The 15,012-nt window shown below is 35.1% G+C and overlaps 1 protein-coding gene across 1 annotated transcript in view; it reads left to right on the top strand.

The window, feature by feature from the left end:
• Positions 1-63: 63 nt before the first annotated feature.
• LOC114240834 (uncharacterized) overlaps positions 64-15,012 on the top strand; it is a 143,836-nt gene continuing 128,887 nt past the window's right edge. The window contains exon 1 of the mRNA XM_089740054.1: positions 64-833. Within this exon, the coding sequence (XP_089596180.1) occupies positions 552-833 (282 nt within the window). The 5' untranslated portion in view covers positions 64-551. The remainder of the gene's footprint in view (positions 834-15,012) is intronic.

Genomic DNA, 15,012 nt, shown 5'->3' with positions numbered 1-15,012 from the left:
TTTAAGTTGTGACGGTGCCAGCGTTCAAACCGCGGCGGGGCGCGGTGCCTGTCTCCTGACAGTTCGCGACTAGCGCGTTGCATCGGTCCTCGTTTCGCTTCTAGTCGTTATTCTACCGCGAATAGCAGCGCACACGGCGCATTCCGCTCTCCTCTCGCAAGCAACGCTTTTGATAACGCGCTCTATTTCAAACGAAACGATAGCCCATACAATAACTTGAAATCCCAGTTGTTTCGATGTGAAGTTTATGGTTTACGTATAGTTACATTGTCCAACCTCGTGAGATACACACTGTGGGTGTTTGCAAACCGGCTCCGAGACCATATGATCCGGGTTGAGTCCGAGCTACTCGACCCTGATTTTCGATCACAGCGTTTCGTAACAATGCAGATCATCTGTTAATGGATTTGTTTGCTTCTGTTCGCGACACAAGATGACTCAGTGAAGAGAAAACTCGGATGTTTGTAGTGCAATTTCGTGACCTTAATGTATTGGAGATGTGATTGTTGACATAGTATAAAATATATTCTGTGCTGATTATATAAAGTGCGATGGCTGGTTCTGTTGAAGAGAGTGGTAGTGTCGAGGAGGGTGCACCAGGGGCGACGGTAGAAGGGCGCAGTAAGCGAGGCTTAGGAGGATCCATGTCGCTGCGCACTCGCAAACTGGGAAGGCGTCTTTCGCGAAGCATGTCTATTGTTGCGCTAAAGTTGCCGGAGAAAGCGCAAAGCATTACGAGATCCTCATCCAAACTGATGCGAACAACTAGCAGAGACAAAAAAAACAGATCGTTCGAACTTTCGATCATACTTCCAGATAAAACACAAAAACAGGTAGGTTGTGCTATATTTTAACAATGAGCCTCAATGAGCTAAGATTTAATTTATGTTAAATAATCAAACTTAATAATATGCTTGGTAAGGTTGGAATGAAATGAGGTCTGAATGCGTTGATAACAATTCGATATAATATTCACACGCTGTTATCTTTTACAGCAAATATATTGAAAATAAGTCATAGGTAAGGGTTATAAGAGATAATGCTTGGATGCTACATATCGGTATTATTTTACAATAAAATTAAATATTTAAAGTAATAATAATTGACGGTTAATTTTAATGGTATAATTGCAATAGGAAAAATTTTACCTAAAAAAGAATGACATCAAAAAAACAAAATAAAATGAGAATATCATCAATGTAGTTGTAATCGATTCTAATATGCATTATTAATAATTAATCCAGAACGTCTAGTTAGAATCTTGATTACATGGGTGGTCCCATTTAATGAGATGCATCAACTTTCAAGATTCACATTCACTTGAAAAAACAATCGAATTGAGAACCTCCTCCTTTTTTGAAGTCGGTTAGAATTTCATAGGCACACTGTGATTACTTTAAAATGTATGCATTAAAATTCAGGGGAAACTTAACATCACATCGAATTATCAACCCATTATATTCTCACAGTAGGTATTTAAAAAGTTTCACAGTAGATATACCTACTGCATATTTTCAAGATGCTGTTAGAATAAAATGTAAAGAATAACAAAAACACGTTTTCTGTCCGAGCGTGTTAGTTTTACGGCTTACATTTTGAGACTTATAGCGTGTGGAAGGTTTATGAATGATGGAGCGTGTTGCATACAAATTCATTGTTTTTGTTTCATTAGAATTTTACCCGTAAAGATATTTCGCCACTGCTACGTTGTTCAAACTACCGATGACCCTCGATTGGGTCTCTAAGCTGTAGATTCAATCAACATTTAATTTGAAGTAAGTTAAAAGCATAGCTAGTATTTAAATGTATTAAATTAATTTATAAATTCATTCTCCTTTTTAACCGACATCAAGAACCGGTTCTTGATTCGGACTGTATTTTTTTTTCACTAAACATAGTCACGAAATAAACCTTCTGGGTTATATAAAACTCGAGATTTTTTCTCATGTCCAAGACTACCTACCTATGTTACTTAAAAAGTTATTTGCATAATCACAGAAATCGTGTCTTTAAAAAGCTATTCACAGCTTAATAACGAAGTTATAGCTCAATTTTGTACACAGCCATAATAACTAAGCCATAGATAACCAAAATTGACACAGATACACACCACACACCCATATGAGGTACCTATTCCGGGGATCAAGTAGCGATAAATTGACTTAACTCGTATATCCGTTAACTCGTATTAAATGAAATTAAATAACTCATCAATCTACAGATATTTCAAAGAAGTTGTTATTTCATTTTGGTTGTACGGCTCCAAAAATTTTCACTTTTAGTTCATTGTTATATTAATTATAAACACACATAGTTATTCCACAAAAAATATTTGATTGTTCCATAAAGGTCGTCAGTTAATTTTGTAAGTTGACACAAAACATTCTCTTAAGTGATTGTGGGCGAAAGAACATTCTCAATGTCGCTGTAAATAATAATAACAGTAAGGACAAAAGTCTTTGTTTCACATTGCGGTCAAATCCTTGGACCGATAGAATGATGTAACGGACTTAAAACTTTACCTACTCATAAAAATACTTAAACATGAACCAAAGTTATCGCTTCTGCAAGACATATTTTGGTTTTCTTTATTCTTGAACCAAAAGCTATTGTTTATTCATTCTATATATCAACGAATTATGGTTCTGATTTATTAGTGATATGGTGACGCGTAATATGAATTTAATGAGGAAATACGCCCACAGATTGCAACAACTCTAATGCATCTGTCGGAAACTCGAATCCAGATACTTAATATGAAAATTGTTCAACGTAATAAAAGCGTTTACTTTAACAGACTACGTGTGAACTGCATTAGTTTAAAATGTATTCTTTTATAAATATATTACGTTAATATTTTTACTACGAATCTGTTTCTACTAGAGTTTCCACTAAACTAGAGTTCGTTGTTTGGTTTTTTGAAACATACAGTATTCTTGAAGTAAAAGTACGAAAGTACTTAAAGCATGAAAGAGGAGTGCATGCGGCAGAGATGCGAAGGTTGAGATGTGTGGAGTGACAAGAATGGACAAGATAAAGAATGAGTATATCAGAGGAAGTGTGAAAGTAGCCCCGGTAATCTACAAATTAAAGAGCGGACGGTTAGCGTGGTATGGACAAGTGATGCGTAGAGAGAAGATGCATGTGACTAGAAGATGTACGGAAATGGTAGTGCAAGGTAGAGGGGGAAGAGGTCGATCGAAGAAGACATGGATGGAGTGTGTGAATGACGATATGAGAAGGAGAGGAGTCAGTGTTGAGATGACGGCTGATAGAAGAGAATGGAAGAGAAAAATTAGCGGTGCCGACCCCACCTAGTGGGATAAGGTGGAGAAAAAGAAGAGAGAATATTCTTGAAGTAGTAAGAGAAAGTTCACCGCCTGGAACTGTATTTTCATGGGTGCTAAAATATCATATTTAGTTGCTGTATGTTCATAAAGCCGAGTGTATATTCAATTGAGTTGACGACAATCATTACGACGTGCCGATCGCCAGAGAAAGTGATGTCGCAACGTGTGTTGGAACGAGGCAGCTATCAAGTGGCGTGCATACGGGCTTCTGGTTTGTAACATTTATGGCAATAAAAGAATAATTATTAGCTGTATCGGTGCTCCTTTTAACTTTGGATCGAATAGTAAATTATTTTCATAAGAAGTGTTGCAATACTAGGCGGCACTGAAAATTTCGGGAATTAACGAAGTGACACAACGTTACTATTTAAAAATGTATTTATTGTTTTTCGAAATATTCTCCGCGAAATTTGACACATTTTTCCATACGATGGAATCAATCATTGAAGCAACCATTCCATTCGGAAGTTGGGGTCTCCAAAATGGCCGTTTCGTAGGCGTCCACAGCTTCTTCAGGTGATGAAAATCTCTGTCCACGCAATTTATTCTTTATTTTAGGGAAAGTATAGAAATCATTAGGGCTTAGGTCGGGGCTGTACGGCGGATGGTCTAATAATTCTATGTTTTCTTGCTCTAAAAACTCTTTTGTTCTGTGCGCGGTGTGAGAACTCGCATTGTCGTGATGGAGGATGATGCGGCGGTTGCAGTTCTCTTTACGGAGTTCAGAAACGACCTGTGGCAAACAAATGCTAGCATACCATTCTGCATTAACCGTTCTTTGTCCCTCAAGAGGAATAGTCGTAACATGGCCGGTTTTGGAGACAAACGTGGCCACCATTTTTTTTGCAACACTCCGTGAACGAACAATTTTTGGTGGCTTTAACTCATTTTCGAACACCCAAACTCGTGACTGGTTTTTTGTTTCGGGTTCGTACGCGTATATCCAGGATTCGTCACCTGATACAATGTTGTATACAGCATTTGAGGATCCTGCGTGGAATCTTTCGAGAGTTTTGACGCACCAAGTAACGCGAGCCGCTTTTTTCTCTTCACAGAGCGAATGCGGTATCCATCGGGAAAACAACTTTTTTACACCTAATTGTTCATGCAAGATTATTTGTATTTGACTCATGCCAATGTCTAAAGTTGCCTGAATTTCGCGGTATGTCACATGTCGATCTTCCTCAATCAGGTTACGCACAGCATCAACGTTTTCTTGGGTGACTGCAGTTTTTTGACGACCTTGACGGGGATCATCACTGAGCTTGACACGTCCACGTTGAAACTCAGCAAACCAGCGATAAATTGTGGTTTTGGATGGGGATTCATCACCAAATGCAGAAATCATCCGGTCAACACACTGTTTTTGTGTTAAACCACTTCGAAAGTCATAATAAATCATCGCTCTTGAATTTTCTCGAGTCAATTCCATTTTCTCAACGACTAAACAAGTTTGACAAAACCTCGTGACAAGACCGAGAATCTTTTTTTAAATAAATAAATGGTATTCGATTTTTAAAACCAAGGAGTTTTCAATTAAAAAGATTTTAATATGACAGGAACAGTGGAAATATTCCATTCCCGATACTTTTAGTGCAGCCCTCATATGACCCCTAAGTAATACCTTTTAAGTGTGTTACAGATAGACGGAAATGTTATATGTTTGATGTCGCAAATGGTTGGTGAATCCGTTATAATATTGATCACGTTTTCATTACCGCCGAAATGACAAACGGTTTGGCACATCTCACTTTTATTATTTTAGTAACGGAATTGATGCAAACAATATGATGACGCCAAATAAACATCGCGTCAGGATGTTGAGTTATTTAGTTATCAAAAGCAACTTCTACGAATATACTTTACTTCTTATGAGTTCTTTAGTCTTTTTTTTCTCATTATTTATTTGATTACATTTTCAAAATTGAACGTCAGTAATCATATTATAAATAAGAACAAATCACAAGTACCTAAGTATTAGGAAAAACATATGCCGTTATGTTTTTCCTGTTGTACACAATTCAATAAGACGAAAGATCTGCTGCTGTTCATATAACCCAATTACATAAAAACAAGTAATTAAATGCGCATATGTTTGTGCTTATTTCTTGTAACTAAAAAAAATACTGTAAAAAGATGTTAGTACTCGATAAACTTACGGTGTGTCGTATGATATCTCTCAGCGTCGCGTCGGTATCTACTTAACACTGGGTAGGTCGTGAACTTCTTCCTGAACCCACCCAATAAGGAATAATAATAAAAAAACAAAAAAAACAACTTCAGTATGAGTTCTCTGTAATTAATTGAATATTTTTCCGTCACGTTTTTTTTTTTTTTTTTTTTTTATTGCCCTTGTAGGCAGACGAGCATACGGCCCACCTGATGGTGAGTGGTTACCGTTGCCCATGGACTTCAGCAATGCCAGGGGCAGAGCCAAGCCGCTGCCTACAATACAACAATGTTTGTTTACAATGTTTGTAAATATTGGCTTATTTGGACTAGTGCCATTTCGTTTAAATGACAAATAATAATACAAAACAACAATATTGTTACGTAGTATGTATTACGATCTAACATAAATACTTAGTTCTTAATACGTCATCCAATATTATGCATTCATCATTCATCATCATTATCCTGCCCTTCTCCCAGTTACCTGTGGTCGGCGCAACATGTTTTCTCCTTCCATACTCTTCTATCATATACCATTTCTTCGCTCACTCCCCTCTTACCCATATCGTCTTTCACGCAATCCGTCCATTTCTTCTTAGGTCTACCTCTTCCTCTATATCCTTCCACGCTCATAGTTAACATTTTCTTACCAACCTCATTTTCATCTCGTCTCATCACATGTCCATATCATCCCAAACGCGAACTTCTCAGCTTCTATGTCACAGGTGCCACTTTCAGACTTCCTCTAACATATTCATTCCGTATTCTATCCATTCTCGTTATTCCACACATCCATCGCAACATTCGCATCTCTGCTGCATGCAATCGCCTTTCAAATTAAAATTTCAATTAAAACTACGAAACTCAATGTTAATTAATTAAAGAGTCCCCAACAGATTTGAACTCGGAAAGTGTAAATTAAGTTTATGAAATTTTAATGTTTGGTAATGTAATTGTTCTGTTCGAGCTCCAATTACGATAGTTGTCTTTTTCGAGATTTCCCTGTAATGATTCGTGAATGATTGTTGTTTTTCTCAACTTAGTTCTTGAGTAATTCAACTGTAAATGATTTGTTAAGAGCAACGCAATCGTGTAGACGGAAAACTCTCAAGCCGTGCACAAGTTTTTATAGTTAATTTAAGGAATTTGATTTTTCTAACAAGTTTCAGTAATTTGTGAAGTTTTTGAAAATGATAAACAGTTCGATGGTTTCTCACCATTAATACGCGCATTTCAGAATGTATTGATATGTGAAGAACGAAACACCGGAGACGGATTTGTTACACATGTTATAGATTGCTAGATTTATGGCATGGCTAGATTTAAACATATACAAATATAAGCTTACATATGAAACTTTAACGCGTTTATCTCAACATTGATATTAATAAAAATAAAAGAATAAAATATGTATTAATTTTCATTCTATCCTCCGAATTCCGAATAAGAGCGCAGATTTCTTTTGGAGAAATAAAATAGAACGGACCTACTCTTTCAAATAAAGATATCAAAACTAATCACGATGCTTAGTGAATCTTTATAGGAGTTAGTTTATAGCAATAACAGCTCGGTACGATTACATGTAATCTGTATGATGTAATCTGTGGGTACATGTAGCGTGTGGCTAGTTTAGACCCAGACCTGCCTGGGTCTGTGTATTCGAACGATTCGAAGATTACATACGATCAGAGGTGCTAGTGCTAAGGCTTATTTATAGTCTTCGAAGCGATTTAGCATATCTTATTTACTAGTCATTCTTGCATATCAATACAATGTAGCAGAATATAGACGTTATAGTCTTATGGATAACAAAAGCTATTACACTACTTTTAGAACGTTTATTTTTCAGTTTCAAAGACTACTGCACTAGATTGATTTTAAGTACTTTAAATGCAATACAATACTAATACATACGAATTGTCGAAAGTGAATCTATAGTATTAAATAGATACCCCATTTATTTTGAACCTTTTGGCATTTTAAATGTTAATAAATAATAATAAGAATAATAGCAAGTAAAACTCGCACAGACTTAGCACACATTAACATAACAATGTTGAATGTATTAAAAGTTTTGTCTAGAACTTGTCTTAACGTTTTCGTGCTTATAATATATCCGTTGAAAATTGCTTCTTAAGTATGACATGTCGGTTGCGACGCGATATTAGAATACATAATTTATTTAGATTTTAACGTAACTACATATAATACATACGAGTATATAATAATAATAATAATAATGTTTTTATTTCAAGTATCCATGACTCATATAAATTGTTAATAAAACTTGACCTATGTTAGTAGTTATATTTAGATCACAATGAATTACTGTGGTAACATCCCATGGGAGATGGCACCACAGCGACCCATGTATATACAGTCCAGCCTGCTTGCGATCATGCTCAGGATACTGTTGGAGCTGGCCCTCACTCTGTTTACCAGAGATGCACACCTCTTACGCATGGTAGCGTAAAAACAATCTATGTGCGCGTCTGCAAACATCCCTGATGCGCTACAAAAGCGGGGCAGCACCACCAGCACCCTAAACGCGTTATTGTATTGAACACGGAGAGCATTGTACGATCTTTGAGTATATGCATGTACTATTTCTACAATGACGTCTAAATTTTTAAGTGTAACCGCATAAGTTTATACAACAAAGTTTTGAAGAGGCTGACGCCGGAATATTCTATGTAGTTCGCTGAAATAATAATTAAAAACTACGTAACTGAGGATGAGATTTTTTTAATATTTGAGTACATACCTACATACATACAAATGTACATACATACATTTTTGTTCACCACTGCTCACAATTGATAATGTTTAAAGTAATGTGTATATTGAAATACGGTTGTTGCTAGTTCGCTCGCCTGTCGTCAGCGTAGGACTAATTGCATATTATTAAAAAAGAAACTGGTTTACATTGACGATATAAATAAACATTTAAAATTAAGTTTTAGAACGTTTAAAATTAAAAGAATAAAGCAGTATCTGTATGATTTATCGTCAGTATCATTAATATATTAAAATATATACCTTATTAATTACAAATATGTGAAGGACGCATTGTAAGCCTACGCTGTACTAGAAGGCAAAGTAGTCATGCGTTCCGGTTTGTAGGGTGGGGGATAGCCGTTATACAGTAGGTTTAATTGAGACCTCGACCTCATGTTGTAAGAAGGGTAATCACATTGATATCTGTATGAAGCTTTGGAAACTTCTCAACGCCGGGTGCAACGAGAGTTTCGTCGTCCATATTGGGAAAAAACTGCATTGAACTTGCACGGGTTTTCACAAATTACTTAATATAATAATTATTGTTTCTACCTTAAATAATAAATCTTTAGAATCTATTTGATGGCCAGCAACGGTCAATTACCAATCGGAAATTTTTGCTGAAGTACCTACTTCATGACTTTTAACTTAAAATAAAGTGCATTTCAGAGCTGCTTTAGACACGGGTGACAAAAAAGTTTGGAGATCAGTCACGAGTGCGAAATGCAATTCGAATATTAGCTTCGGTATGCAAATTTAGTGAAAGGATGTAGCAAACTTGTGATTTCCATGTATACTATAGTCTTTGTGAAAGTGGCACTTAATAATAAGTGTGACTTGAACCGATTCTGATAATTACTTTTTCTTTTTTTGTTCGAAAGGGTAGACTTCCCGAATGGTCCTGTAATGATCAAGATCTAATGAGGGGATCCTGGAGAAATCCAGAAAAATCTATAATTATCTTAGCGTGATTTTATATAGCCTTCCTCAATAAATGAGCTATCTGACCCTAAAAGAAATTTTCAAATCGGACCAGTAGTTCCTGAGATTAGCGCGTTCAAACAAACAAACAAACTCTTCGGCTTTATAATATTAGTATAGATTATGGATATATTTTGCAGTCAATTAAGTGAACATATGTTAAGTGCCAGCGTAGGGCAGAAGCAATGAGTTGTTCATATTGTCACTATTCATACGACCGAGAACCTAAATGTTCATAAAGCGAATATCGAAATAACTTGGCGGTAGTCTGATTTATTTTGAGGAGTGTTAATCGCATAATATCTGTGTGTGTACATATAATTAAACATGATTTCGTTCGACCGTTTTCAATTAAAAAAATCACACTATGAAAATAACTAAAATAAACCAGACGTGCCGTATCTTCATTAGTATACGTTCGTTTTTTTTTTACCGCAAACGCTGCAGAACTAAGTCTACTCGCTAACTTGCATATGTGAGGACCCCACTGCAGCTTGGAATCAACTGTTATACCAAGAAAAACTGTCGAATCCACAAGCTCCAGTGTCTCTCTCAGTATTACTTACAGTAATATTAGTGTCTACTTGTATAACATTAGGTATGGTAAATTTTATACATTTTGTTACATTAATAAACTACTTAAAAAGACTTGTGCAAAGACTGCTTGAATGTTCTCTATCTTACTTCCACGCTACTAGCTACGTGCAGTGATAAAGCGTCTGTTAGACAATAATGTCCAAGATTTAAAAAAAGTAAACTATAATTGCTGGGATAGTCTGCAGACATTGAACTTCCAAAAATTTACAGCAAGTTAGCACCAACGTTAAACGAACATTTCTATTTAATCGCCTCATTATTTTTTGTCTTCTATAATTAAGTCGCCTTTTATGGTTTAGTTTTGCGTATATTATTCTCATTTTATTGTTTCTGACGTTTTGAATACTTTACAATTATCCTGGTCGCATACGCCTAAGGTGTTTGTTATTCGTCGATATTTGACTATTGTGCTACCTCCATTATCAACTGCCATCTAATTTTCTATAACTGATTTCTAGACACTTAAATTTGTTTCCATACAAAAAGAACTAACAGTATCTTGAAGTCTGACAGTTTGACTTGGGTTTCCGTATGCAACTTTTGTACTAATTCCATATAATTATGAGTTCAACTGAGTGTTTACTCTACGGAGTTATCAGAACTCTGCTAAGAAAAAGCGCGGTTAATATATTCCTTTAAATATTAAGCTACTATTTAGTAAATAAATACTACCATTACTTGAGGCTGCTGTATATTGTCTATTATATATATATGTTAGCTCGAACGTACAAATCACGACAAATAAACAAACAAATATATCTTACAAGATTTGTAATAGTTTTTTCGAATCATGTCGCATAGATCACGTACTGGTAGGTACGCAATAAATATTTTTATCTATTGTTATGATTTGGCCTTTACCCAAACATTCGGTGTAGACTTAAATTTGCTATAGACTCTTACGCAATACTTACTGTATTTTGGCATCATTAAACTGTCCGTTCTTAGAAGCATTTCGAAAACCACATTAGTTGTTTCATAAACAACGTCTAGTTCTGTGATGATCGAACGTAGGTTGGTTTTCTGTTTTCTTATAATACACGTTCGTATTTTAAACAATCTTGCATTCGTGTCGTCTAAAATACAAGTCTGTTTAAATTTAAAAAAAAATGGAATAGAGGATTAAAAAGTAAATATTCTTATGGTCTATATTAAAAATTAAAAAGGTCGGTGTTCTGTTTTCGTATACCTAATGCACGTCCGTATTTTCAATACTCTTGCATTCGTGTCGTCCAAAATATAAGTCTGTTTAATATAAAAAAAATGGACTAGACGATTAAAAAAAAATATATATTCTTATGTTCTATATTCAAATTTAGCTCCAATTCGAAAAACGAAACATGATAGACAAAACTATAGAAAATGTTACAGATTCGCAGCAAATTCAAAAATTTGCTTTCAACCTTGCAGTATGTAATGAGTTCATCAAACTACTACATTCGAAATAGAATTTTAAAAGAAGCCAACAGTAATAATGTGTGGATTGGAAAACATTTTGCACGAACACGGCCTCAATTACCTTCTCAAACAATGAACCTCTGTGTGACCAATGAACCGACCAAAACGTTCTTTGTCATTGTACGTGATATGGGTGCTACCGCGAGCACTCAACTGTTTAGATGATAAATATACACATGACGTAAGAATGTTTTATTGTAGTTCTGTTTTCGTGATTTTTAATTTTTTAAAATCGTATTTGGAAACTATTTACAATGTTTTAATAAGCCTATTTAGTTAAATGTGAAGATAATCTCTATATACTTAGTCTGGCCATAAATACTGTTACAATTAAAAATAAAAAAAAATCTATTGCAAATAACATTTATTACTTTTACAGTGTGTTAGTTTAATACATAAATATAAAACAATTTAAAGTATAAAAAGCTTATTCGAAGTGGTCTCCATTGGCTGCAATACAGTCCTTTAAACGTTGAGGCCAGTTGTCAATAGAAGCACGCACTCTTTCTATGGTAAAATTTTTCACTGCCAATCGTTCGGATTGTTTTAGGGACTCCAAATTATCATGGCGTTTAGAGCAAGCCGTACTCTCTAAAACTGACCATAAATCATATCCAGCGGATTAAGATCGGGACTAGACGACGGCCAGTCTTCAGCTCTGATGAAGTCCGAAACGTTCGTTTCCAACCAAGACTGCGCAGACCGAGCTTTATGACCTGGCGCCGAGTCTTGCTGGAAGAACCATTCTTGATTATTGAACATGGTGTTGTTAAGGGGCTTCACTACTTTCTCAAGAATGGTATCTTGATATACTTGTGCCGATGTTTTGATACCTTTTTCACAAAAGTATGGCTCAGTCACTCCTTCATAGCTAATACCCCACCAAACCAAAACTGAAGTCGGGTAGTGCCCACGTTGCACTCTGTCGACTAATTGGGAAGCTTCCTTAGAGCTTTGAGCTCGTATTTATACAGTTATTTTGTTTGTTAAAATGTTGCTCAATTGTAAAAAAATTGTCATCCGTAAACAAAATTTTTCTATGAGCTCCCTTTGCGTACCGCTTCAGTAGTTGTTTCGATTTTACCACCCTATTCTCTTTTAAATTATCAGTTAAGAAATACCCAGTACGTCTTTTATAGGCTGCAAGTCCTAAGTCATCTTTTAAAATACGCGACATGGTTCTAGGTGCTATCTTCATCTCCCGAGATAAAATCTTTAGCTTTCGGACAGGATTTCTTCGGATTCTTTCCCTTACTGCTTTGACCACCTTTTTCGTACGAACACTACGTGGACGGCCAGATCTTTTTCTGTTACAAACACAGGAGATCTCATTGCATCTATTAATAGCCCGGTACACAAACATTTTACTAATACCAAGCGTATGGAGAGTTTTAAATATTGCATTTGGCTCCATACCTACTTTGTGTAATGCAATTACAGCGATTCGGTTCTCTTCATCACCCCACTCCATTTTAATATCGCAAAATATTGTACAATGTATTGGCGCCAAAATGAGAAAATTCAATGAGCAATCATATAAAAATGACAGATTCCAAATTCAAATGTAATATTTTGTTTATTTTTAATTGTAACAGTATTTATGGCCAGACTAAGTATATAAATGAATTGCTGTTCGATAGTCTCTAAAATTCGAGAACGGCTAGACCGATTTGGCTAATTTTTATTCTTGAATTATTCGTGGAAGTCCAGAGAAGATTTAAAAGGTAGATAAATGAATGAAAATGCTCGGAATTACTTAAATAAAAATAACAATTTTGTTTTTCCTTTGATGTGTCCCCCGTCGAACGGATTCCTTTTGTTTGTTTTAAGTTTATTTTATACAAAAATTTAGGTCTTTTATTTATCGATAAAAGCAGTTCATTGAGCAGCCAAAAATGAATCGAAAGTACCAACACCTTTTTATGAGCCATCAATATTGTCCTTACTCAAGTATGTTGAAGATATTACGATAAATTTTCTAAATCAAAAATACGGGAAATTAGTTTCAAATATGTTTCAGCATTGTAGGGGCGCTTTGAAAAACAAATTTTACTTGTTTGGTTTTAATTCTAAAAATTACTGTCTAATGCTACCCGGTAATGACAGAAATTTATAAATTTTGTGATCCTGTTTTGTAATACATTATGTTATTTTATAGGCACTGTTTCCTTAAAAATAATAAGGTAATTGGAGATTCGAACACCAGCATAATGATTTTGCTTGATACGAGTACGTCAAGCGTTAAACCTTTAGGTCACGGCGATATAACATGTAAAACAGATTATTAAATAAATCTTAAATATTAAGTAGTTCCAAGCTTTGATTTACTCCTGCATTATGAGTACTGAAAACACAAACGAAACAAAACAGTAATACCATAATCAGGGTACGATAGATAAACCATTTTATCGACCTAGCGATATAGATATATCTTTGCTTCTTTTGATAGCGAGGGTCGTAGAGGTGTGACGTGAAAATGATTATTTTATCAAGCATAAAATCGATTATTGAACCAATCGAGAGGGAACACCGAGATTCAATAAGCCGTAAAGTAGCTGTCGACAACAAGCCAGTGGTTTTCAGGGGCATCGTGGCTGCTTTATTGTTATAATATGGGTTTGTTCACACTTGAATGGTGGTGTTTTTATTTACGCTGTTAACGGAGACTTAAACTTAATTAAAGAAAATAAGTTAAAAAAACTTATTATAGTTGTGTAAACCAGCACACGTGAAGTCGTTAATGTGACGTAACGTGAAATAGTAAAATTGAGACAATGGCTTTTTCCAGATGTCCGCAGCCCGTTAGCGAGACGATTAAAAAATTATGTCGCAACAAATGAAAATAGAACGTTTTGCTTGTCTCGCGGAGAAAGTTGACACGTGCGCCTGTTACCCTCCTTCTGACGTGACGGGAACACGTCTCGGCAGTTTTGGGTCAACCTCGTAATAGTCCCGAATTCCGAACAATAAATAAAAAAATCCCAGCAAATATTTACGTGAAAACTTTCCTTGAGAACGTCATAAATTGGTAGCGAAGCTGCTCATCAACGAAATGAAAAATGTCAGTCGAAAATGTTGAACGACAGTTTTATATATTTGATGTGTTATTAGTTATTTACTTTATTTATTTATGCCGGTCAACTTTCGTTCTGAAAATTTATTGCGAAAATAAATTATTCGATTCTTTGGCACAGTCGTTTTAAAGCTGTGTGCACAACATAAGTGCTTAAATAGTCTCACACCAATTTATTTGGTGATCGCAGCTTACATTTTTTTCAAGAAGTTTTCTTGAACCAAAGAAAATAGAACAATCGTTATTAATAGCTACATTTTTGGTATTTGCACGTATATTAACTTGTGTATTCTGTATCATATGTAAAATAAACTTGTATATACAGGCCAGTACACATAACATACAATAATAGAATTTGATATAAAAATAATTGATTTATATCGGCTTACAAAGTTCTGACATATAATTGTAAAGTGTGTAGTAGATAATGAGAAGACATACCGTCCCTTTTATGCAAAGTAAATTTCATTGCAAGGTTTAAATATTGTACTTATGTGAAAATTGGATTTTTAATGTGGTATAATTGGTGTCTTTGTAATTAAATAGATAAATGAAACTGTTGAATGCTGTGTGTGGGGAGATCTTTAGGAAGCACATTAGATT

Source organism: Bombyx mandarina, chromosome 03, assembly GCF_030267445.1.
Source record: "Bombyx mandarina strain Sakado chromosome 03, ASM3026744v2".
Lineage (NCBI taxonomy): Eukaryota > Metazoa > Arthropoda > Insecta > Lepidoptera > Bombycidae > Bombyx > Bombyx mandarina.
Note: the sequence above shows the minus strand (reverse complement) of the source record. Positions and strands in the feature narration are given on the sequence as shown.